Below are 25,463 nucleotides of genomic sequence, written 5' to 3'. Positions count from 1 at the left end.
CAATTGCACCATCTGTGGACCTATTGGGACTGTAAGCAAATTGGAGTGGGTCTAGGGTAACAGGTAGGGTGGAGGTAATATGATCCTTGACTAGTCTCTCAACCAGCTTCATGAGGAATGTTTTTCCAACAGTCTTGAAGGACTTACCAAATATAATGGGCACTTGTTGGCTGCTTTTCCTTCACTCTGCGGTCCAACTCATCCCAAACCATCTCAATTAGGTTGAGGTCGGGTGATTGTGGAGGCCAGGTCATCTGATGCAGCACTCCATCACTCCCCTTCTTGGTCAAATAACCCTTACACAGCCTGGAGGTGTGTTGGGTCATTGTCCTGTTGAAAAAAAATCATAGTCCCACTATGTGCAATCCAGACGGGATGGAGTAACGCTGCAGAATCCTGTGGTAGCCATGCTGGTTAAGTGTGCCTTGAATTCTAAATAAATCCCTGACAGTGTCACCAGCAAAGCACCCCCACTCCATCACACCTCCTTTAATTTTATTTCACCTTTATTTAACTAGGTACGCTAGTTGAGAACAAGTTCTCATTTACAACTGCAACCTGGCCAAGATAAAGCAAAGCAGTGTGACAAAAACAACAATCAATCAAATGTATTTATAAAGCCCTTCTTACATCAGCTGATGTCACAAAGTGCTGCACAGAAACCCAGCCTAAAACCCCAAACAGTAAGCAATGCAGGTGTAGAAGCACGGTGGCTAGGAAAAACAGAACAGGGCTCTGGGCAGCCGAGCGGAAATGGAGGAAAACTCGCCTCCCTGCGGACCTGGCATCCTTTCACTCCCTCCTCTCTACATTCTCCTCTTCTGTCTCTGCTGCTAAAGCCAATTTCTACCACTCTAAATTCCAAGCATCTGCCTCTAACCCTAGGAAGCTCTTTGCCACCTTCTCCTCCCTCCTGAATCCTCCTCCCCCTCCTCCCCCCTCCTCCCTCTCTGCTGATGACTTCGTCAACCATTTTGAAAAGAAGGTCGACGACATCCGATCCTCGTTTGCTAAGTCAAACGACACCGCTGGTTCTGCTCACACTGCCCTACCCTGTGCTTTGACCTCTTTCTCCCCTCTCTCTCCAGATGAAATCTCGCGTCTTGTGACGGCCGGCAGCCCAACAACCTGCCCGCTTGACCCTATCCCCTCCTCTCTTCTCCAGACCATTTCCGGAGACCTTCTCCCTTACCTCACCTCGCTCATCAACTCATCCTTGACCGCTGGCTACGTCCCTTCCGTCTTCAAGAGAGCGAGAGTTGCACCCCTTCTGAAAAAACCTACACTCGATCCCTCCGATGTCAACAACTACAGACCAGTATCCCTTCTTTCTTTTCTCTCCAAAACTCTTGAACGTGCCGTCCTTGGCCAGCTCTCCTGCTATCTCTCTCAGAATGACCTTCTTGATCCAAATCAGTCAGGTTTCAAGACTAGTCATTCAACTGAGACTGCTCTTCTCTGTGTCACGGAGGCGCTCCGCACTGCTAAAGCTAACTCTCTCTCCTCTGCTCTCATCCTTCTAGACCTATCGGCTGCCTTTGATACTGTGAACCATCAGATCCTCCTCTCCACCCTCTCCGAGCTGGGCATCTCCGGCGCGGCCCACGCTTGGATTGGGTCCTACCTGACAGGTCGCTCCTACCAGGTGGCGTGGCGAGAATCTGTCTCCGCACCACGTGCTCTCACCACTGGTGTCCCCCAGGGCTCTGTTCTAGGCCCTCTCCTATTCTCGCTATACACCAAGTCACTTGGCTCTGTCATATCCTCACATGGTCTCTCCTATCATTGCTATGCAGACGACACACAATTAATCTTCTCCTTTCCCCCCTCTGATAACCAGGTGGTGAATCGCATCTCTGCATGTCTGGCAGACATATCAGTGTGGATGACGGATCACCACCTCAAGCTGAACCTCGGCAAGACGGAGCTGCTCTTCCTCCCGGGGAAGGACTGCCCGTTCCATGATCTCGCCATCACGGTTGACAACTCCATTGTGTCCTCCTCCCAGAGTGCTAAGAACCTTGGCGTGATCCTGGACAACACCCTGTCGTTCTCAACTAACATCAAGGCGGTGACCCGTTCCTGTAGGTTCATGCTCTACAACATTCGCAGAGTACGACCCTGCCTCACGCAGGAAGCGGCGCAGGTCCTAATCCAGGCACTTGTCATCTCCCGTCTGGATTACTGCAACTCGCTGTTGGCTGGGCTCCCTGCCTGTGCCATTAAACCCCTACAACTCATCCAGAACGCCGCAGCCCGTCTGGTGTTCAACTTTCCCAAGTTCTCTCACGTCACCCCGCTCCTCCGCTCTCTCCACTGGCTTCCAGTTGAAGCTCGCATCCGCTACAAGACCATGGTGCTTGCCTACGGAGCTGTGAGGGGAACGGCACCTCCGTACCTTCAGGCTCTGATCAGGCCCTACACCCAAACAAGGGCACTGCGTTCATCCACCTCTGGCCTGCTCGCCTCCCTACCTCTGAGGAAGTACAGTTCCCGCTCAGCCCAGTCAAAACTGTTCGCTGCTCTGGCACCCCAATGGTGGAACAAACTCCCTCACGACGCCAGGTCAGCGGAGTCAATCACCACCTTCCGGAGACAACTGAAACCCCACCTCTTTAAGGAATACCTAGGATAGGATAAAGTAATCCTTCTAACCCCCCCCCTTAAAAGAGTTAGATGCACTATTGTAAAGTGGTTGTTCCACTGGATATCATAAGGTGAATGCACCAATTTGTAAGTCGCTCTGGATAAGAGCGTCTGCTAAATGACTTAAATGTAAATGTAAATGTAAAAACTCCCTAGAAAGGCCAGAATTAAAATTTTCCAGATTGACTGACCTTCATGTCTTAAAGTAATGATGGACTGTCGTTTCTCTTTGTTTATTTGGGCTCCCGAGTGGCGCAGTGATCTAAGGCACTGCATCTCAGTGCTAGAGGTGTCACTACAGAACATGGTTTGATTCCAATCTGTATCACACCCGGCCATGATTGGGAGTCCCTTAGGGTGGTGCACAATTGGCCCAGCTTCGTCCGGGTTAGGGTTTGACCGCGGTAGGCTGTTATTGTTAACAAGGCACACCTGTTAATTGAAATGCATTCCAGGTGTCTACCTCATGAAGCTGGTTGAGAGAATGCCAAGAGTGTGCAAAGCTGTCATCAATGCAAAAGGTGGCTACTTTGAAGAATCTCAAATCTAAAATACATTTTGATTTGTTTAACACTTTTTTGGTTACTGCATGATTCCATGCGTGTTATTTCATAGATTTGATCTCTTCACTACTATTCTGCAATTTAGAAAATAGTACAAATTAAGAAAAACCCTTGATTGAGTAGGTGTGTCCAAACTTTTGACTGGTACATGATATATATAACTGGGATCCTAATACAATTCTAAATATAATACATTCCAATTCAAACAGTCCAAACTGTATTTTTTCAATTACCATTCCAATTTTTATTTAGTTCCTTAACTTGAAGATTTTTGAAATTCGAATTTAATTTAACTTAAATTATTGGATTTTAACCCAATTCTTTTTTTGTCATAAAAATGTGATTCCTTCTTGATTCTTTTTTGTTTTTTAATACCTGAAGTTCCTAAAGAAGAGAATTTCAAGTCAACACCAGTAAAGAAAGGTAAAGCAATGCAAAGATATTGGAGTTGTTCATTTACTGTAATAAATAAGGTATACTAAATTGTTTTATTTGTTTAGAACTTGTTACACCACTGGGGAAAACACGACCAAACATTGGAATCAAAGGTAGTAACGTCCCCCATTTTTTTTATTGTTCTTTTTACATTAAATGTTTTCATACTTTGGGATGTGAAGCCATTGTTAGATTGTATTTGAATTAATACATAAATCAACTTTGAGATAACAGGGTTAATACAAATTGACACGTTTTCACTACCTTCATTTTCATCCTAAAACTTGAAAGATTCTGATGTGGATTTTAAATGGTATTTTTTTGACAGAACCTGAAGTCAGTCGCAGAAATCACAGTCACACAAATGCTTCTCTTACAAAGGAGAGAGTTAAAGTTGTACTTGTGAAGAAAGGTAAGTGGCATCACTTAAACATAGTATCCATGTTTATGCCCACCTTATTCATTATTTTAAACTTTTATCCTTCCGACTGAAATGACCTAAAACACATCTTAATGTTTCTGTTTTTTTAGACCTTGCAATGAACAATGATAAGGCAAAACCAACAATATTTATACACCGAATATAAAGATTCTTTGATTTTCGGATTTTCTTTAAAAAAATCAGAGCCAGAGAGATTCTTGCAATTTTCATATCCTAATTTTTTTTGTTGCAATACGTGTTTAACAAGATTTTTTAATGACTACCTCATCTCTGTACCCCACACATATAATTATCTGTAAAGTCCCTCATTCGAGCAATGAATTTCAAACACAGATTCAACCACAAAGACTAGGGATGTTTGCCAATGCCTCACAAAAAAGGGCACCTATTGGTAGATGGGTAAAAATAAAATAAAAAGCAGACATTGAATATCCGTTTGAGCATGGTGAAGTTATTAATTACACTTTGGATGTTGTGTCAATACAGCCAGTAACTACAAAGATATAGGCGTCCTTCCTAACTCAGTAGCCGGAGAGGAAGGAAACAACTCAGGAATTTCACCATGAGGGCAATGGTGATTTTCAAACGTTACAGAGATTAATATCTGTAACTGGCTGTGATAGGAAAAATCTGAGAAAGGATCAACAACATTGAAGGCACTAAAGTAAAACTGCAAAAAATGTGGCAAAGAAATTAACTTTATGTCCTGAGTTCAAAGCGTTATGTTTGTGGCAAAACTTTTTTGGTTACTGCATGATTCCATGTGTGTTATTTCATAGATTTGATGTCTTCACTACTATTCTGCAATGTAGAAAATAGTAAAATTAAGAAAAACCCTTGAATGAGTAGGTGTGTCCAAACTTTTGACTGGTACATGATATATATAACTGGGATCCTCATAAAATTCTAAATATAATACATTCCAATTCAAACAGTCCAAACTGTATTTTTTCAATTACCATTCCAATTTTTATTTGGTTCCATAACTTGAAGATTTTTGAAATTCAAATTTAATTTAACTTAAATGATTGGATTTGAACCCAATTCTGCCTTATATTTATATTTTATTGTCATAAAAATGTGATTCCTTCTTTGATTCTTTTTTGTTTTTTTAATACCTGAAGTTCCTAAAGAAGAGAATTTCAAGTCAACACCAGTAAAGAAAGGTAAAGCAATGCAAAGATATTGGAGTTGTTCATTTACTGTGATAAATAAGGTATACTAAATTGTTTTATTTGTTTAGAACTTGTTACACCACTGGGGAAAACACGACCAAACATTGGAATCAAAGGTAGTAACGTCCCCCATTTTTTTCATTGTTCTTTTTACATTGAATGTTTTCATACTTTGGGAAGTGAAGACATTGTTAGATTGTATTTGAATTAATACATAAATCAACTTTGAGATAACAGGGTTAATACAAATTGACACCTTTTCACTACCTTGATTTTCATCCTAACACTTGAAAGATTCTGATGTGTTTATTTTAAATGGTCTTTTTTTGACAGAACCTGAAGTCAGTCGCAGAAATCACAGTCACATAAATGCTTCTCTTACAAAGGAGAGAGTTAAAGTTGTACTTGTGAAGAAAGGTAAGTGGCAACACTTAAACATAGTATCCATGTTTATGCCCACTGTATTCATTATTTTAAACTTTTATCCTTGCGACTGAAATGACCTAAAACACATCTTAATGTTTCTGTTTTGTTTAGACCTTGCAATGAACAATGATAAGGCAAAACCAACAATATTTATACACCGAATATAAAGATTATTTGATTTTCGGATTTTCTTTTAAAAATCAGAGCCAGAGAGATTCTTACAATTTTCATATCCAAAATTCTTTACTAACCATACAAAATTCTTACATTAGTAAGTAGATATTACAATCCCACTTTCCAGCAAGTGTCCCTAGTACCTATACATTTTTACATGGCACCTACAGTGTCTTCATAAAGTATTCACACCTTTTGACTTCTTACACATTTTGTTGTGTTACACTGAATTTAAAAAAATGGTTAAATTGAGATTTTGTGTCACTGGCCTACAAACAATACCCCATAATGTCAAAGTGGAATTATATTTTTAGACATTTTTACAAATTAATTAAATATGAAAAGCTGAAATGTCTTGAGTCAATAGGTATTAAACCACTTTGTTAAGGCAATAAGTTCAGGAGTATAAATTGGCTTAACAAGTCAAATAATAAGTTGCATGGAATCACTGTGTGCAATACGTGTTTAACATGATTTTTTAATGACTACCTCATCTCCTTACCCCACACATATAAATATCTGTAAAGTCCCTCAGTCGAGCAATGAATTTCAAACACAGATTCAACCACAAGGACTAGGGATGTTTGCCAATGCCTCACAAAGAAGGGCACCTATTGGTAGATGGGTAAAAATAAAATAAAAAGCAGACATTGAATATCCGTTTGAGCATGGTGAAGTTATTAATTACACTTTGGATGTTGTGTCAATACAGCCAGTAACTACAAAGATATAGGCGTCCTTCCTAACTCAGTAGCCAGAGAGGAAGGAAACCACTCAGGGATTTCACCATGAGGGCAATGGTGATTTTCAAACGTTACAGAGATGAATATCTGTAACTGGCTGTGATAGGAAAAATCTGAGAAAGGATCAACATTGAAGGTAGTAAAGTAAAACTGCAAAAAATGTGGCAAAGAAATTAACTTTATGTCCTGAATTCAAAGCGTTATGTTTGTGGCAAATTCAACACAACACATCTATGAGTACCACTCTTCATATGTTCAAGCATGGTGGTGGCTGCATCATGTTATGGGTATGCTTGTCATTGGCAAGGACTATGAAGTTTTTTGAGGATAAAAAGAAACGGAATAGAGCTAACCACAGGCAAAATCGTAGAGGAAAACCTGGATCTGTCTGCTTTCCAACAGACACTGGAGACAAATTCACCTTTTAGCAGGACAATAACCTAAAACACAAGGACAAATATACACTGGAGTGGCTTACCAAGACCACATTTAAGGACCAAAAAATGTACAGCTGTGCCATACAGATTCCAAAATAGTTGAGAAGAGATTTTCGATGTACCGATTCAATAGCACATGGTTTATGAACTGATACACAAAACAACGGCGGATTCAAAAGTTTGAGTTTTCCAATTTAAATTATTATACAATATGTTTGCTTCCACTAGAATGCTTTATATATGGGGGATACAAGAGATTCTGTGAAGAGACAGAATCATTAGATCATTTGCTTTGGTCTTGTCTATACAGTGTATTCTGAAAGTATTCAGACCCCTTCACCTTTTCCACATTTTGTTATGTTGCCGCCTTATTCTAAAATATTTTTTTCCCCCCTCAGCAATCTACACACAAACTCCATTCTTCTCTGCAGATCCTCTCAAGCTCTTTCGTGTTGGATGGGGAGCATCGCTGCACAGCTATTTTCAGGTCTCTCCAGAGATGTTCGATCGGGTCCGGCTCTGGCTGGGCCACTCAAGGACATTCAGAGACTTGTCCTGAAGCCACTCCTGCCTTGTCTTGGCTGTGTGCTTAGTGTTGTTGTCCTGTTGGAAGGTGTACATTCACCCCAGTTAGAGGTCCTGAACGCTCTGGAGCAGGTTTTTATCAAGGATCTCTCTGTACTTTGCTCTGTTTATCTTTCCCTTGATCCTGACTAGTCTCCCAGTCCCTGCCACTGAACAAAAATTCCCACAGCATGATGCTTCCACCACCAATCTTCACTGTAGGGATGGTATTGATCAGATGATGAGTGGTGCCTGCTTTCTTCCTGAAGTGGCTCTTTGCATTCAGACCAAAGAGTTCAATCTTGGTTTCATCAGACAGAGAATCTTGTTCCACATGGTCAGAGTCCTTTAGGTGCCTTTTGGCAAACTCCAAGTGGGCTGTTATGTGCCTTTTAATGAGGAATGGCCACTGTCTGACCACTCTACCATAAAGGCCTGATTGGTGGAGTGCTGCAGAGATGGTTGTCCTTCTGGAAGGTTCTCCCATCTCCACAGAGGATCTCAGGAGCTCTGTCAGAGTGACCATCGTGTTCTTGGTCACCTCCCAGACCACGGCCCTTCTCCCTCGATTGCTCAGTTTGGCCGGGCGGCCAGATCTAGGAAGACTCTTGGTGGTTACAAACTTTTTCCATTTAAGAATGATGGAGGCCACTGTGTTCTTGGGGACCTTCAATAATGCAGACATTTTTTTCGTACCTTTCCCCAAATCTGTGCCTCGGCATAATCCTTTCTCGGAGCTCTACGGACAATTCCTTCGACCTTCGATGGCTTGGTTCTTACTCTGACATACACTATCAACTTTGAGACCCTATGTAGACAGGTGTGTGCCTTTCCAAATCATCTCCAATCAAGTGAATTAAACCACAGGTGGGTTCCGATCAAGTTGTAGAAACATCTCAAGGAGGATCAATGGAAACAGGATGCACCTGAGCTCAATTTGAAATCTCATAGCAAAGAGTCTGAATACTTATATAAATAAGGTATCTATGTTTTATTTTAAATACATTTGAAAAAATTCTGGAAACCTGTTTTCACTTTCTAATTATGGGGTATTGTGTGTAGATTAATGAGGAAACAATTATTCACTCTGGTGTCCAACTCATCCCAAACCATCTCAATTGGGTTAAGGTCGGGTGATTGTGGAGGCCAGGTCATCTGATGCTGCACTCCATCACTCTCCTTCTTGGTCAAATAAACCTTACATAGCCTGGAGGTGTGTTGGTTCATTGTTCTATTGAAAAACAAATGATAGTCCCACAATGCGCAAACCAGATGGGATGGCATATCGCTGCAGAATGCTGTGTTAGCAATGCTGGTTAAGTGTGCCTTGAATTCTAAATAAATCACAGACAGTGTCAACAGCAAAGCACCCCCACACCATCACACTTCCTCCTCCAGATGCGGAAATAATCCATTCACCTACTCTGCGTCTCACAAAGACACACCGGTTGGAACAAAAAAAATCGCACAATTGGACTCATCAGACCAAAGGACAGATTTTCACCGGTCTAATGTCCATTGCTCGTGTCTTGGCCCAAGCAAGTCTCTTCTTATTATTGGTGTCCTTTAGTAGTGGATTATTTGCAGCAATTTGACTATGAAGACCTGGTTCACGCAGTCTCCTCTGGACAGTTGATGTTGAGATGTGTCTGTTACTTGAGCTCTGTGTAGCATTTATTTGGCTGCATTTCTGAGACTGGTAATTCTAATGAACTTGTCATCTGCAGCAGAGGTAACTCTGGGTATTCCTTTCCTTCCGCGGTTCTCATGAGAGCCAGTTTCATCATAGCGATTGATGATTTTTGTGACTGCACTTGAAGAAACTTTAAAAGTTCTTGACATTTTCCTAATTGACTGACCTTCGTGTCTGAAAGAAATTATGGACTGTCATTTATCTTTGCTTGTTTGAGCTGTTCTTGCCATAATATGGACTTGGTCTTTTACCAAATAGGGCTATCTTCTGTACATCACCCCTACCTTGTCACAACACAACTGATTGGCTCAAACGCATTAAGAAGGAAATAAATTCCACAAATTAACTTTTAACAAGTCACACCTGTTAATTGAAATGCATTCCAGGTGACTACCTCATGAAGCTGGTTGAGAGAATGCCAAGAGTGTGCAAAGCTGCCATCAAGGCAAAGGGTGGCAACTTTGAAGAATCTCAAATCTCATTAACACTTTTTTGGTTACTACATGATTCCATATGTGTTATATCATAGTTTTGATGTCTTCTATATTATTCTACAATGTAGAAAATAGTAAAATTTTAATAAAAAAACTTGAATGAGTAGGTGCGTCCAAACTTTTGGCTGGTACTGTATATAGGTTCAGAACATTTGTGAAACACAACAGCACAGTTGAAAATATATGGCAAATATACTAAACAAAAATATAAATGCAACAATTTCAAAGATTTTACTGAGTTAAAAGCAAATCAATTAATTGGGCCCTAATCTATGGATTTCACATAACTCAGCAAGGGTGCAGACATGGGTGGGCCTTGGAGGGCATAGCCCCACCCACTTGGCAGCCAGGCCCAGCCAATCAGAATTCGTTTTCCCACAAAATGGTTTCATTGCAGACAGAAATATTCCTCAGCACCACCCCCCCCCCCCCACCCCCTCCGCTCAGACAATCCCGCAGGTGAAGCCGGATGTGGAGGTCCTGGGTTGGCAGGGTTACACGTGGTCAGCGGTTGTGAGATGGGTTGGATGTTCTGCCAAATTCTCAAAAATGACGTTGGAGGCAGCTCATGGTAGAGAAATTAACCTGTCTGACTCTGGGGTTCCGCAGGCAGAACTCCTCCCACATTCCACTGAAAAGGCAGAGCGCGAAATTCAAAAAATATATATTTTTTGAAATATTTAACTTTCACACATTAACAAGTCCAATACAGCTAATGAAAGATACACATCTTGGGAATCCAGCCAACATGTCCGATTTTTTAAATGTTTTACAGGGAAAACACAATATATATTTATGTTAGCTCACCAACAAATAGAAAAAAGCACAGACATTTTTCACAGCACAGGTAGCATGCACAAAATCAACCAAACTAACCTAGAACAAACCAAAGAAACCAAGAAACAACTTAATCAGATGACAGTCTTATAACATGTTATACAATAAATCTATGTTTTGTTCGAAAAATTTGCATATTTCAGGTATAAATCATAGTTTACATTGCGGCTACAATCAGAAATTGCACCGAAAGCAGCCAGAATAATTACAGACACCAACGTGACATACCGAAATACTCATCATAAAACATTTCTGAAAAATACATGGTGTATAGCAAATTAAAGACAAAGATCTTGTGAATACAGCCAATATTTCATATTTTCTAAGTGTTTTACAGCGAAAACACAATATAGCATTATATTAGCTTACTACAATAGCCTACCACACTACCGCATTCATTCATCAAGGCACGTTAGCGATAGCAATAGGCACGTTAGCGTTAGCGAATAAACCAGCAAAAGATATTAAATTTCACTAACCTTCATAAACCTTCCTCAGATGACAGTCCTGTAACATCAGGTTATACATACACTTATGTTTTGTTCGAAAATGTGCATATTTAGAGCTGAAATCCGTGGTTATACAACGTAGCATAACGTAGCATAACGTGCTAACGTAGCATCTTTTTCCCAGAATGTGCAGATATTTCTATTAGACTCTCACCTATTCTGACCAAATAGCTATTCATAAACATTACAAAAAAATACATGTTGTATAGGAAACGATAGATCCATTAGTTCTTAATGCAATCGCAGTGTTAGAATTCTAAAAATATCTTCATTACGACATAAGACTTAGTTATGGTAAGGGAATAACCAAAACCTGAGCGCAAAGCTACTAGTACACAGTTCGACAGATATATGAAATAGCATCACAAAATGGTTCCTACTTTTGCTGATCTTCTATCAGAATGTTGTATAAGGGGTCCTTTGTCCAGAACCGTCGTTGTTTTGGATTCAGAACGTCCTCTTTCCCTCTTGAATTAGCAAGCACACTGGCCATGCAGCGCTAAGCTCTCCAACGTCAACAAAGTCGAACAACGCAACACGCCGAACGTCCCGAATAACGTTCAATAATCTAATGAAACTATATTGAAAAAACATACTTTAGGATGATATTGTAACATGTATCAAATAAATTCAAAGCCGGAGCTCATATTCGCCCATCACGACAGGTTTCCAGTAGGCAATAACAGGTCCCCACACGCGCCTTGCAGACAACAGAAAATGGGGGACACGTTGTTCCAAGATGGTTTATTCAACGTCAGACAGAGATAATCAACTCATTTTTCCTCTCACTTCCTCTTGACATCCGGGTGAAGGTGTATGACGTGCACGTATAGTCATACGTATCATGCCCATTTATAGGCAGTCACTTGAACAGAAGATAGATTTCAGACTTTCCACTTCCTGGTCACAAAGTGTGCTGCCAAATGAGTTGTGTTTTACCCACAGACAAAATTCAAACGGTTTTAGAAACTAGAGAGTGTTTTCTATCCAATAGTAATAATAATATGCATATTGTAAGAGCAAGAATTGAGTACGAGGCCGTTTAAATTGGATACGATTTTCCCCAAAAGTGAAAACAGCACCCCCTGTCCTCATCAGGATAACATTAAATTCTCTGGCAACAGTTCTGGTTGACATTCCTGCAGTAAGCATGCCAATAGACCTTTTGCACAACGTAGCAAGGCCCACTTCCGCTCAACTTCCTACCCGATACATAGCTTCCTGTCCGGATTGCGTCCTGTCAGCCTGATTGTACCCATACTAGCCTCGAAGTCGCTCGTTTTATCATTAACTCAGTATATTAGTATAATCATATTTCTATCACATTTTTTTATCATTCGCGTGTAAAGAGTGTGCAAAGCTGTCATCAAGGCAAAGGGTGGCTACTCTGAAGAATCTCAAAAATAAAATATATTGTGATTTGTTTAACACGTTTTTGCTTACTTCATGATTCCATATGTGTTATTTAATCATTTTTGATGTTTTCACTATTATTCTACAATGTATAAAATAGTAAAAATTAAGAAAAACCCTTGAATATGTTGGTGTTCTAAAACTTTTGACCGGTAGTGTATATCTGGCTAAGGCATGCACAAATTGAGATAATTATCTTAAATATAATTTATAGGGTGAGAGGTGCTTAAGAAATGTAATGCACAATGAAAATGTTAAAATTGAATTACACAAACAGATATTATTCAGACCTCTCCTGCTAAATCATATACTTCCAAAGATAAGATCAAACCAGTCCGTATACAGAAAGGTATTGATGTTCCATATCTACAAAAGTTTTGGGCTTTTGTAGAATACCTAGATACTTATGCTCATCTTTTGTTTGTTAGCTGTGTTTGTTAGTACTGTACTGCTCCACATATCATGGCTTCTCATCGTTTTTTATTCTTGTTTGATTTAGAGTCTGAAGCTTATAAAGGGAAAGCCAAAGTAGCAGCTATAGCAAAATATGGATGGCTCTTATTGCAATATCTGTCCCATTCAGTTCCTCACACATAATATAACTAAATGGGATGCAGTAAAAATGTTGTTTTTTCATTTGATTCAGAACTTGCTCTGAAAGAGAAGGTCATGCCAGCCCCTGCAAAGAAAGGTAATAGAAGTTACAATTTTTCTTAATTAATGAGTTTATTTGATAACAATCCTAGCATCCTTGGTATTTCATTGTTTATTATGTAATGGTAGCATGTAATTCATGTCTACAGTATACACAGTACATTAGATGACCAATTCCCGGATGTCTGACTTTGGGAAACGTTTTTAATAGAAATTGTTAGTTGTACTTTATGTATGCCCTAACCTCCATTATAACTATTATCATTGTACTTAAACTTGTGTCTTTGATTAGAACGTGAGGCTCCCAACCAGAAGGCCAAACCAGTATCTCATAAGAAAGGTACTGATTCAATTCAAGGTTTTGTTTTTCAGGGAAACGTTCATTTAGCAGAAGACAGAATTACGTGTCTTTTCATTTATTTTGATTCAGTTGTGGTGAAATATGTATATTTGTGTAATTTGATTCAGAACCTGCTCTTAAAGACAATACCAAACCAGCCCTTCTAAAGAAAGGCACTGACACGGTTTAATCTCGCTAGATTATTTTCAATACTCTATTATTCTAATTATAACTCATATAACTCATAAAAGGTTTATATTTATCAACTAATACTTGAAGCATCTAATCCAAGTGTGTCAAACATCCCAAAATTAGGAAGTCAGGAGTATTTGATGGCAAGGCATGATATGAAGTGTGGCTCCCCGAACGTCAGTGAAGACGGCCTCAGTGCAAAATGGGGGGCACCCCTGATTTCACCTCTGATTTGACTGTGATAATAATGGACAGATTGGTTTGCTACTTGTACAGTGTGAGGGGACATCCATCATTTCCTGTACACTGACCAATCACTCTGATAGGTTTCTGTTTGTTTGTAACTCATTTCTTAATACTTGTTCAGAAGGCTTCCAAATCAGTCCCTGTAATGAAAGGTATTCATGTATTGTTTGGCAGCTGTAGAAATGACAGAATGTCGTTGCATAGCCAACTTGTTTGATCAATTCTAGACTGCCTTTTTGAAATATTTTCAGGGTAGTAAAATTTGAGTTGAAGTTTGTGCTTTAATACATTTTGCTCGCTATAAAGCCTTGAATCACTGTTTGGTTAATTTTGCAGTTTTTGAAGTAAACCAATTAATTGTATTATGTGCTCTTTTTTTTAACCTCAGTTGTCTCTTTGCAATGACTGACAAACATGCTTATGTATTGCCAATCATTTCCCTGTCTTATCTTAAGCAGAACCTGAATCTAAGGAAACGAAGGAAACCCCTGCCAGGAAAGGTATAGTAGCTACTGCATTTTCATTCACATTTCTTTCACTGTAAAATAATGGGTTTATACTGTAATCAATTATTGCTTTTATTAATAAATAGTAAGGTTTATTTGATCTTGTTCACCTTCTCAAGCTAAAAGCTTAATTGCAGTATACAGACTAAAATTAAATTAAAATAAGTATATGTCTAGATTTAGGGAAATAAAAGGTGAATTGAATGATGCATCGTTGGTCACTGAGTGGAGAGAGCACTGCGGTAGCCACTAGGGGAGTGTGTCAGTCAGACATGGACAAGTCGGGAGCCTCTGGACGGACTGTTTATTTCACCATCTCTGACGTTCTGCCCACCTTTCCGTATAGCAAACTCCAATAACTTTGTGCAGCACCCGTTTGGGTGATGCTACTGCAGCCGACTGGCACAGAAAGCTCACCACACTTTCGTTTTCGGAAAATTTTCCGCTTTTACGAGACATCGCATGGATCTCTCTTTTCTCTCTTTAATAATAGTACATTTTATTACACATTTATTTCAAAAGGGAGTCATACATAGACATTTAAACTTGCTATTGGACAAGCACCAAAATTACGATTCCACAATTTGAATGAGTTTTAGATTTGAGTTTTAACTGTTTAAAACTAATAATAAACCCTATACAACCCACTTAAAGGTGTCACGATCGTCTACTGAAGAGAGTGAGGACCAAGGCGCAGCGCGTGAAAAGAACATCTTCTTTTATTCAGAAGAGAGAAAACATGAAACGAACACTATACATAAACTAAACAAACGACGTGAAGCTATAAACGTTGTGCACACACACACAGGCTACAAACGTTCAAACATAGACAATTACCCACAAATACATGATGCCCATGGCTGCCTAAAATATGGCTCCCAATCAGAGACAAATGAAAAACATCTGTCTCTGATTGAGAACCACTCAGGCAACCATAGACATACCTAGACACATCACTCAACCATAGACTTTTCTAAACACCTACACTGAACACTAAACCATCAACTCTACTTAACCCCCTAAACCATACAACACCCTAGACAATACAAAAACACATACTACACCATGTCACACCCTGACCTAACTAAAATAATAATGAAAACAAAGATAACTAAGGCCAGGGTGTGACAAAAGGGTACCGTATCTTAATGTAAAGTGTTCCGTTTCTATTTGAAAGAAGTGATTTATACAGGTTTTTCAACAGTTCTATCAGCATTGTGAATCTTTGAACTTAACACAACATATAAAGTTGGGATCAAAGTGATATTTAAAGAACAGAAGATTGATATAGTTTTGTGTGGCCTGGTCGAATTGAATTTCCCTCCTCCGTTAAACCTCCTAATCAGGGTTGTAGTGTTAAGTCAAGTGCAGTTTGCCGTTTATTTCTGTTTGTCTGAAACCCAGTCTGAATCTACCAAATGATAGCTACCCTGTTGCTTTTCAATAGCACAAAAATGGCGCCGACAGAGAGGGCTGCCTCTATTCTAGTCCTTTGGAAACTTTGCAGTATTTTATTTTTTATGTATTATTTCTTACGTTGTTAGCCCAGAAAATCTTAAGTGTTATTACTGTGGTGGCATTTTTCTGCTTTACCAAATGAGGAGAGTTACAAACTACACACCAGTCAGTGTTATACTTAAACTACATCTTTAATAAGCTTTAAGCTTTAGCCTTTGACTTTCAACAATTCACTATCTATAATGAACCATTGAGAGTGACTACAGAAAAATACAAAGATCTTTTATAGCCAAGATACACCCCTCTCAACTTTCATGACGAACCACAGATCTTAGGAACTCTTCACAAAGGGACTTTTACTTGAGAAAGGAGTATCCCTTAGCCAGATAGCAATCACTATAAATTATCGCTCAGTTTGGTCTCTAAAACATATCTTGAAGAATCACCTTTGGCAGCAATTACAGCTGTGAGTCTTTTGTGGTATTTTGTATTTGTATTTAATATAGATCCCCATTAGCTGCTGCCATAATGTTCCATAAGGTGTTTTATTAATCTGTTTTTTAAATCAAATTTTACTTCTTCCATGAGTTACTTGATGTGGAGTAGAGTTCCATGTAGTCATGGCTCTATTTAGTACTGTGCGCCTTCCATAGTCTGTTCTGGACTTGGGGACTGTGAAGAGACCTCTTGTGGCAAAACTTGTGGGGTATGCATGGGTGTCCGAGCTGTGGCCAGTAGTTCAAACAGACAGCTTGGTGCATTTAACATGTCAATACCTCTCATAAACACAAGCAGTGACAAAGTCAATCTCTCCTCCACTTTCAGCCAGGAGAGATTGACATGCATATTATTAATATTTGCTCTCTGTGTCCATCCAAGGGCTAGCCATGCTGCCCTGTTCTGAGCCAATTGCAATTTTTGAAGTCCTTTTTTGTGGCACCTGACCACACGACTGAACAGTATTCAAGGTGCGACAAAACTATGACCTGTAGGACCTGCCTTGTTAATAGTGTTGTTAAGAAGGCAGAGCATCACTTTATTATAGACAGACTTCTCCCCATCTTAGCTAATACTGCAAGAATATGTTTTGACCATGCCAGTTTACAAGCTAGTGTTACTCCAAGCAGTTTAGTCATCTCAACTTGCTCAATTTCCACACTATTTATTACAATATATATTTGAGGTTTAGGGTTTAGTGAGTGTTTTGTTCTAAATACAATGCTTTTAGTTTTAGAAATATTTAGGGCTAACTTATTCCTTGCCACCCACTCTGAAACTAACTGCAGCTCTTTGTTGAGTGTTGCATTCATTACAGTCACTGTAGTAGCTGACGTGTATAGTTTTGAGTTATCCGAATACATAGAATCTCTGGCTTTACTCAAAGTCAGTGGCATGTTCTTAGTAAAAATTGAAAAAAGAAAGGGGACGAAACAGCTACCCTGTGGACTTCCTGATTCAAACTGGATTATATTTGATAGACTTCCATTAAAGAACACCCTTGTGTTCTGGTAGACACGTAAATCTTGTAGACATACCCAAAAAGACTCACAGCTGTAATTTTTGCCAAAAGTGCTTCTTTAAAGTATTGACTCAGGGTTGTGAATAGGTATGTAAATGATATACTATATTTCTGTATGACATTTTTTATAAATATGCAAAAAATTCTCAAAACATGTTTTCACTGTGTCATTATGGGGTATTATGTGTAGATGGGTGAGAAAAAATATTTAATTCATTTTATATTCAGACTGTAGCACACACAACAAAATGTGGAATAAGTTAAGGGGTATGAATACTTTCTGAAGGCACTGTATGCCTCTCTTTTTTTCAATAAGAGCCTGATGCTCCAAAGGAGAAGACCAGACCTGTGAAAAAAGGTAGGTAATTCCAGTATTAACACATCAACAATGTTAATTATTATAATTATCACACATTGACAGTGTCTAAATAACATCCTTACCTTTACTGAATGCTGTTTATGAACAGTCTGAAATGTCTGAAGATCGAGGAGTAGTCCTATTTCTTTAGATTGTGTTCTCTCCTGTCAATGCAGATACTCCCAAAGAAAAGGCTTCCAAATCAGTCCCTGTAATGAAAGGTATTCATGTATTGTTTGGCAGCTGTAGAAATGCCAGAATGTCGTTGCATAGCCAACTTGTTTGATCAATTCTAGACTGCCTTTTTGGAATAATTTCAGGGTAGTGCAATTTGAGTTGAAGTTTGTGCTTTAATACATTTTGCTTGCTATAAAGCCATGAATCACTGCTTGGTTTATTTTGCAGTTTCTGAAGTAAACCAATTCATTTTATTATGTGCTCTTTTTTTAGCCTCAGTTGTCTCTTTGCAATGACTGACAAACATGCTTTTGTATTGCCAATCATTTCCCTGTCTTATCTTAAGCAGAACCTGAATCTAAGGAAACGAAGGAAACCCCTGCCAGGAAAGGTATAGTAGCTACTGCATTTTCATTCACATTTCTTTCACTGTAAAATAATGGGTTTATACTGTAATCAATTATTGCTTTTATTAATACATAGTAAGGTTTATTTGATCTTGCTCACATTCTCAAGCTAAAAGCTTAATTGCAGTATACAGACGAAAATTAAATTAAAATAAGTATATGTCTAGATTTAGGGAAATAAAAGGTGAATTGAATGATGCATCGTTGGTCACTGAGTGGAGAGAGCACTGCGGTAGCCGCTAGGGGAGTGTGTCAGTCAGACATGGACAAGTCGGGAGCCTCTGGAAGTACTGTTTATTTCACCATCTCTGACATTCTGCCCACCTTTCCGTATAGCAAACTCCAATAACTTTGTGCAGCACCCACTTGGGTGATGCTACTGCAGCCGACTGGCGCTGAAAGCTCACCACACTTTAGTTTTCGGAATATTTTCCGCTTTTACGAGACATCGCATGGATCTCTCTTTTCTCTCTTTAATAATAGTACATTTTATTTCACATTTCTTTCAAAAGGGAGTCATACATAGACATAAACTTGCTATTGGACAAGCACCAAAATTACAATTCCACAATTTGAATGAGTTTTAGGTTTGAGTTTTAACTGTTTAAACTACTAATAAACCCTATACAACCCACTTAAAGGGTACCGTAACTTAATGTAAAGTGTTCCGTTTCTATTTGAATGAAGTGATTTATACAGGTTTTTCAACAGTTCTTTCAGTATTTTGAATCTTTGAACTTAACACAACATATATAGTTGGGATCAAAGTGATATTTAAAGAACAGAAGATTGATATAGTTTTGTGTGGCCTGATCGAATTTAATTTTCCTCCTCCGTTACACCTCCTAATCAGGATTGTAGTGTTAAGTCAAGTGCAGTTTGCCGTTTATTTCTGTTTGTCTGAAACTCAGTCTGAATCTACCAAATGATAGCTACCCGGTTGCTTTTCAATAGCACAAAAAATGGCGCCGCTCGATTCTAGTCCTTTGGAAACTTTGCAGTATTTTATTTTTTATGTATTATTTCTTACGTTGTTAGCCCAGAAAATCTTAAGTGTTATTACTGTGGTGGCATTTTTCTGCTTTACCAAATGAGGAGAGTTACAAACTACACACCAGTCAGTGTTATACTTAAACTACATCTTTAATAAGCTTTAAGCTTTAGCCTTTGACTTTCAACAATTCACTATCTATAATGAACCATTGAGAGTGACTACAGAAAAATACAAAGATCTTTTATAGCCAAGATACACCCCTCTCAACTTACATGACGAACCACAGATCTTAGGAACACTTCACAAAGGGACTTTTACTTGAGAAAGGAGTATCCCTTAGCCAGATAGCAATCAGTATAAATTATCGCTCAGTTTTGTCTCTAAAACATATCTTGAAGAATCACCTTTGGCAGCAATTACAGCTGTGAGACTTTTGTGGTATTTTGTATTTGTATTTATTATAGATCCCCATTAGCTGCTGCCATAATGTTCCATAAGGTGTTTTATTAATCTGTTTTTTAAATCAAATTTTACTTCTTCCATGAGTTACTTGATGTGGAGTAGAGTTCCATGTAGTCATGGCTCTATTTAGTACTGTGCGCCTTCCATAGTCTGTTCTGGACTTGGGGACTGTGAAGAGACCTCTAGTGGCAAAACTTGTGGGGTATGCATGGGTGTCCGAGCTGTGGCCAGTAGTTCAAACAGACAGCTTGGTGCATTTAACATGTCAATACCTCTCATAAACACAAGCAGTGACAAAGTCAATCTCTCCTCCACTTTCAGCCAGGAGAGATTGACATGCATATTATTAATATTTGCTCTCTGTGTCCATCCAAGGGCTAGCCATGCTGCCCTGTTCTGAGCCAATTGCAATTTTTGAAGTCCTTTTTTGTGGCACCTGACCACACGACTGAACAGTATTCAAGGTGCGACAAAACTATGACCTGTAGGACCTGCCTTGTTAATAGTGTTGTTAAGAAGGCAGAGCATCACTTTATTATAGACAGACTTCTCCCCATCTTAGCTAATACTGCATCAATATGTTTTGACCATGCCAGTTTACAATCTAGGGTTATTCCAAGCAGTTTAGTCATCTCAACAAGCTCAATTTCCACATTATTTATTACAAGATATATTTGAGGTTTAGGGTTTAGTGAGTGTTTTGTTCTAAATACAATGCTTTTAGTTGTAGAAATATTTAGGGCTAACTTATTCCTTGCCACCCACTCTGAAACTAACTGCAGCTCTTTGTTGAGTGTTGCAGTCATTACAGTCACTGTAGTAGCTGACGTGTATAGTTTTGAGTTATCCGCATACATAGAATCTCTGGCTTTACTGAAAGTCAGTGGCATGTTCTTAGTAAAAATTGAAAAAAGAAAGTGGCCGAAACAGCTACCCTGTGGAATTCCTGATTCAAACTGGATTATATTTGATAGACTTCCATTAAAGAACACCCTCTGTGTTCTGGTAGACACGTAAATCTTGTAGACATACCCAAAAAGACTCACAGCTGTAATCTTTGCCAAAAGTGCTTCTTTAAAGTATTGACTCAGGGTTGTGAAAACTTATGTAAATGATATACTATATTTCTGTATGACATTTTTTATAAATATGCAATAAATTCTCAAAACATGTTTTCACTTTGTCATTATGGGGTATTATGTGTAGATGGGTGAGAAAAAAATATTTCATTCATTTTATATTCAGGCTGTAGCACACACAACAAAATGTGGAATAAGTTAAGGGGTATGAATACTTTCTGAAGGCACTGTATGCCTCTCTTTTTTTCAATAAGAGCCTGATGCTCCAAAGGAGAAGACCAGACCTGTGAAAAAAGGTAGGTAATTCCAGTATTAACATATCAACAATGTTAATTATTATAATTATCACACATTGACAGTGTCTAAATAGCATCATTACCTTTACTGAATGCTGTTTATGAACAGTCTGAAATGTCTGAAGATCGAGGAGTAGTCCTATTTCTTTAGATTGTGTTCTCTCCTGTCAATGCAGATACTCCCAAAGAAAAGGCTTCCAAATCAGTCCCTGTAATGAAAGGTACTCATGTATTGTTTGGCAGCTGTAGAAATGCCAGAATGTCGTTGCATAGCCAACTTGTTTGATCAATTCTAGACTGCCTTTTTGGAATAATTTCAGGGTAGTGCAATTTGAGTTGAAGTTTGTGCTTTAATACATTTTGCTTGCTATAAAGCCATGAATCACTGCTTGGTTTATTTTGCAGTTTCTGAAGTAAACCAATTCATTTTATTATGTGCTCTTTTTTTAGCCTCAGTTGTCTCTTTGCAATGACTGACAAACATGCTTTTGTATTGCCAATCATTTCCCTGTCTTATCTTAAGCAGAACCTGAATCTAAGGAAACGAAGGAAACCCCTGCCAGGAAAGGTATAGTAGCTACTGCATTTTCATTCACATTTCTTTCACTGTAAAATAATGGGTTTATACTGTAATCAATTATTGCTTTTATTAATACATAGTAAGGTTTATTTGATCTTGCTCACATTCTCAAGCTAAAAGCTTAATTGCAGTATACAGACGAAAATTAAATTTAAATAAGTATATGTCTAGATTTAGGGAAATAAAAGGTGAATTGAATGATGCATCGTTGGTCACTGAGTGGAGAGAGCACTGCGGTAGCCGCTAGGGGAGTGTGTCAGTCAGACATGGACAAGTCGGGAGCCTCTGGAAGTACTGTTTATTTCACCATCTCTGACATTCTGCCCACCTTTCCGTATAGCAAACTCCAATAACTTTGTGCAGCACCCACTTGGGTGATGCTACTGCAGCCGACTGGCGCTGAAAGCTCACCACACTTTAGTTTTCGGAATATTTTCCGCTTTTACGAGACATCGCATGGATCTCTCTTTTCTCTCTTTAATAATAGTACATTTTATTTCACATTTATTTCAAAAGGGAGTCATACATAGACATATAAACTTGCTATTGGACAAGCACCAAAATTACAATTCCACAATTTGAATGAGTTTTAGTTTTGAGTTTTAACTGTTTAAACTACTAATAAACCCTATACAACCCACTTAAAGGGTACCGTAACTTAATGTAAAGTGTTCCGTTTCTATTTGAATGAAGTGATTTATACAGGTTTTTCAACAGTTCTTTCAGTATTTTGAATCTTTGAACTTAACACAACATATATAGTTGGGATCAAAGTGATATTTAAAGAACAGAAGATTGATATAGTTTTGTGTGGCCTGATCGAATTTAATTTTCCTCCTCCGTTACACCTCCTAATCAGGATTGTAGTGTTAAGTCAAGTGCAGTTTGCCGTTTATTTCTGTTTGTCTGAAACCCAGTCTGAATCTACCAAATGATAGCTACCCTGTTGCTTTTCAATAGCACAAAAAATGGCGCCGCTCGATTCTAGTCCTTTGGACACTTTGCAGTATTTTATTTTTTATGTATTATTTCTTACGTTGTTAGCCCAGAAAATCTTAAGTGTTATTACTGTGGTGGCATTTTTCTGCTTTACCAAATGAGGAGAGTTACAAACTACACACCAGTCAGTGTTATACTTAAACTACATCTTTAATAAGCTTTAAGCTTTAGCCTTTGACTTTCAACAATTCACTATCTATAATGAACCATTGAGAGTGACTACAGAAAAATACAAAGATCTTTTATAGCCAAGATACACCCCTCTCAACTTACATGACGAACCACAGATCTTAGGAACTCTTCAAAAAGGGACTTTTACTTGAGAAAGGAGTATCCCTTAGCCAGATAGCAATCACTATAAATTATCGCTCAGTTTGGTCTCTAAAACATATCTTGAAGATTCACCTTTGGCAGCAATTACAGCTGTGAGTCTTTTGTGGTATTTTGTATTTGTATTTATTATAGATCCCCATTAGCTGCTGCCATAATGTTCCATAAGGTGTTTTATTAATCTGTTTTTTAAATCAAATTTTACTTCTTCCATGAGTTACTTGATGTGGAGTAGAGTTCCATGTAGTCATGGCTCTATTTAGTACTGTGCGCCTTCCATAGTCTGTTCTGGACTTGGGGACTGTGAAGAGACCTCTAGTGGCAAAACTTGTGGGGTATGCATGGGTGTCCGAGCTGTGGCCAGTAGTTCAAACAGACAGCTTGGTGCATTTAACATGTCAATACCTCTCATAAACACAAGCAGTGACAAAGTCAATCTCTCCTCCACTTTCAGCCAGGAGAGATTGACATGCATATTATTAATATTTGCTCTCTGTGTCCATCCAAGGGCTAGCCATGCTGCCCTGTTCTGAGCCAATTGCAATTTTTGAAGTCCTTTTTTGTGGCACCTGACCACACGACTGAACAGTATTCAAGGTGCGACAAAACTATGACCTGTAGGACCTGCCTTGTTAATAGTGTTGTTAAGAAGGCAGAGCATCACTTTATTATAGACAGACTTCTCCCCATCTTAGCTAATACTGCATCAATATGTTTTGACCATGCCAGTTTACAATCTAGGGTTATTCCAAGCAGTTTAGTCATCTCAACTTGCTCAATTTCCACATTATTTATTACAAGATATATTTGAGGTTTAGGGTTTAGTGAGTGTTTTGTTCTAAATACAATGCTTTTAGTTGTAGAAATATTTAGGGCTAACTTATTCCTTGCCACCCACTCTGAAACTAACTGCAGCTCTTTGTTGAGTGTTGCAGTCATTACAGTCACTGTAGTAGCTGACGTGTATAGTTTTGAGTTATCCGCATACATAGAATCTCTGGCTTTACTGAAAGTCAGTGGCATGTTCTTAGTAAAAATTGAAAAAAGAAAGTGGCCGAAACAGCTACCCTGTGGAATTCCTGATTCAAACTGGATTATATTTGATAGACTTCCATTAAAGAACACCCTCTGTGTTCTGGTAGACACGTAAATCTTGTAGACATACCCAAAAAGACTCACAGCTGTAATTTTTGCCAAAAGTGCTTCTTTAAAGTATTGACTCAGGGTTGTGAAAACTTATGTAAATGATATACTATATTTCTGTATGACATTTTTTATAAATATGCAATAAATTCTCAAAACATGTTTTCACTTTGTCATTATGGGGTATTATGTGTAGATGGGTGAGAAAAAAATATTTCATTCATTTTATATTCAGGCTGTAGCACACACAACAAAATGTGGAATAAGTTAAGGGGTATGAATACTTTCTGAAGGCACTGTATGCCTCTCTTTTTTTCAATAAGAGCCTGATGCTCCAAAGGAGAAGACCAGACCTGTGAAAAAAGGTAGGTAATTCCAGTATTAACATATCAACAATGTTAATTATTATAATTATCACACATTGACAGTGTCTAAATAGCATCCTTACCTTTACTGAATGCTGTTTATGAACAGTCTGAAATGTCTAAAGATCGAGGAGTAGTCCTATTTCTTTAGATTGTGTTCTCTCCTGTCAATGCAGATACTCCCAAAGAAAAGGCTTCCAAATCAGTCCCTGTAATGAAAGGTATTCATGTATTGTTTGGCAGCTGTAGAAATGCCAGAATGTCGTTGCATAGCCAACTTGTTTGATCAATTCTAGACTGCCTTTTTGGAATAATTTCAGGGTAGTGCAATTTGAGTTGAAGTTTGTGCTTTAATACATTTTGCTTGCTATAAAGCCATGAATCACTGCTTGGTTTATTTTGCAGTTTCTGAAGTAAACCAATTCATTTTATTATGTGCTCTTTTTTTAGCCTCAGTTGTCTCTTTGCAATGACTGACAAACATGCTTTTGTATTGCCAATCATTTCCCTGTCTTATCTTAAGCAGAACCTGAATCTAAGGAAACGAAGGAAACCCCTGCCAGGAAAGGTATAGTAGCTACTGCATTTTCATTCACATTTCTTTCACTGTAAAATAATGGGTTTATACTGTAATCAATTATTGCTTTTATTAATACATAGTAAGGTTTATTTGATCTTGCTCACATTCTCAAGCTAAAAGCTTAATTGCAGTATACAGACGAAAATTAAATTAAAATAAGTATATGTCTAGATTTAGGGAAATAAAAGGTGAATTGAATGATGCATCGTTGGTCACTGAGTGGAGAG

General features: G+C 38.5%; 1 protein-coding gene across 3 annotated transcripts in view; it reads left to right on the top strand.

The window, feature by feature from the left end:
- Window positions 1–25,463, top strand: part of LOC139562777 (axoneme-associated protein mst101(2)) — a 124,702-nt gene that overhangs the window by 83,665 nt on the left and 15,574 nt on the right. For all 3 annotated transcript variants that reach the window (XM_071380803.1, XM_071380802.1, XM_071380801.1), the window contains 18 exons: window positions 3,591–3,632; window positions 3,710–3,757; window positions 3,973–4,056; window positions 5,211–5,252; window positions 5,330–5,377; window positions 5,595–5,678; window positions 13,198–13,242; window positions 13,498–13,545; window positions 14,439–14,483; window positions 17,783–17,824; window positions 18,001–18,045; window positions 18,348–18,392; window positions 21,198–21,239; window positions 21,416–21,460; window positions 21,763–21,807; window positions 24,615–24,656; window positions 24,833–24,877; window positions 25,180–25,224. In XM_071380803.1, the coding sequence (XP_071236904.1) occupies window positions 3,591–3,632; window positions 3,710–3,757; window positions 3,973–4,056; window positions 5,211–5,252; window positions 5,330–5,377; window positions 5,595–5,678; window positions 13,198–13,242; window positions 13,498–13,545; window positions 14,439–14,483; window positions 17,783–17,824; window positions 18,001–18,045; window positions 18,348–18,392; window positions 21,198–21,239; window positions 21,416–21,460; window positions 21,763–21,807; window positions 24,615–24,656; window positions 24,833–24,877; window positions 25,180–25,224 (882 nt within the window). The remainder of the gene's footprint in view (window positions 1–3,590; window positions 3,633–3,709; window positions 3,758–3,972; window positions 4,057–5,210; window positions 5,253–5,329; window positions 5,378–5,594; window positions 5,679–13,197; window positions 13,243–13,497; window positions 13,546–14,438; window positions 14,484–17,782; window positions 17,825–18,000; window positions 18,046–18,347; window positions 18,393–21,197; window positions 21,240–21,415; window positions 21,461–21,762; window positions 21,808–24,614; window positions 24,657–24,832; window positions 24,878–25,179; window positions 25,225–25,463) is intronic.

This window comes from Salvelinus alpinus, chromosome 33, assembly GCF_045679555.1.
Source record: "Salvelinus alpinus chromosome 33, SLU_Salpinus.1, whole genome shotgun sequence".
NCBI classification, from domain to species: Eukaryota; Metazoa; Chordata; class Actinopteri; order Salmoniformes; family Salmonidae; genus Salvelinus; species Salvelinus alpinus.
This window is presented reverse-complemented; position numbering and strand designations above follow the sequence as displayed.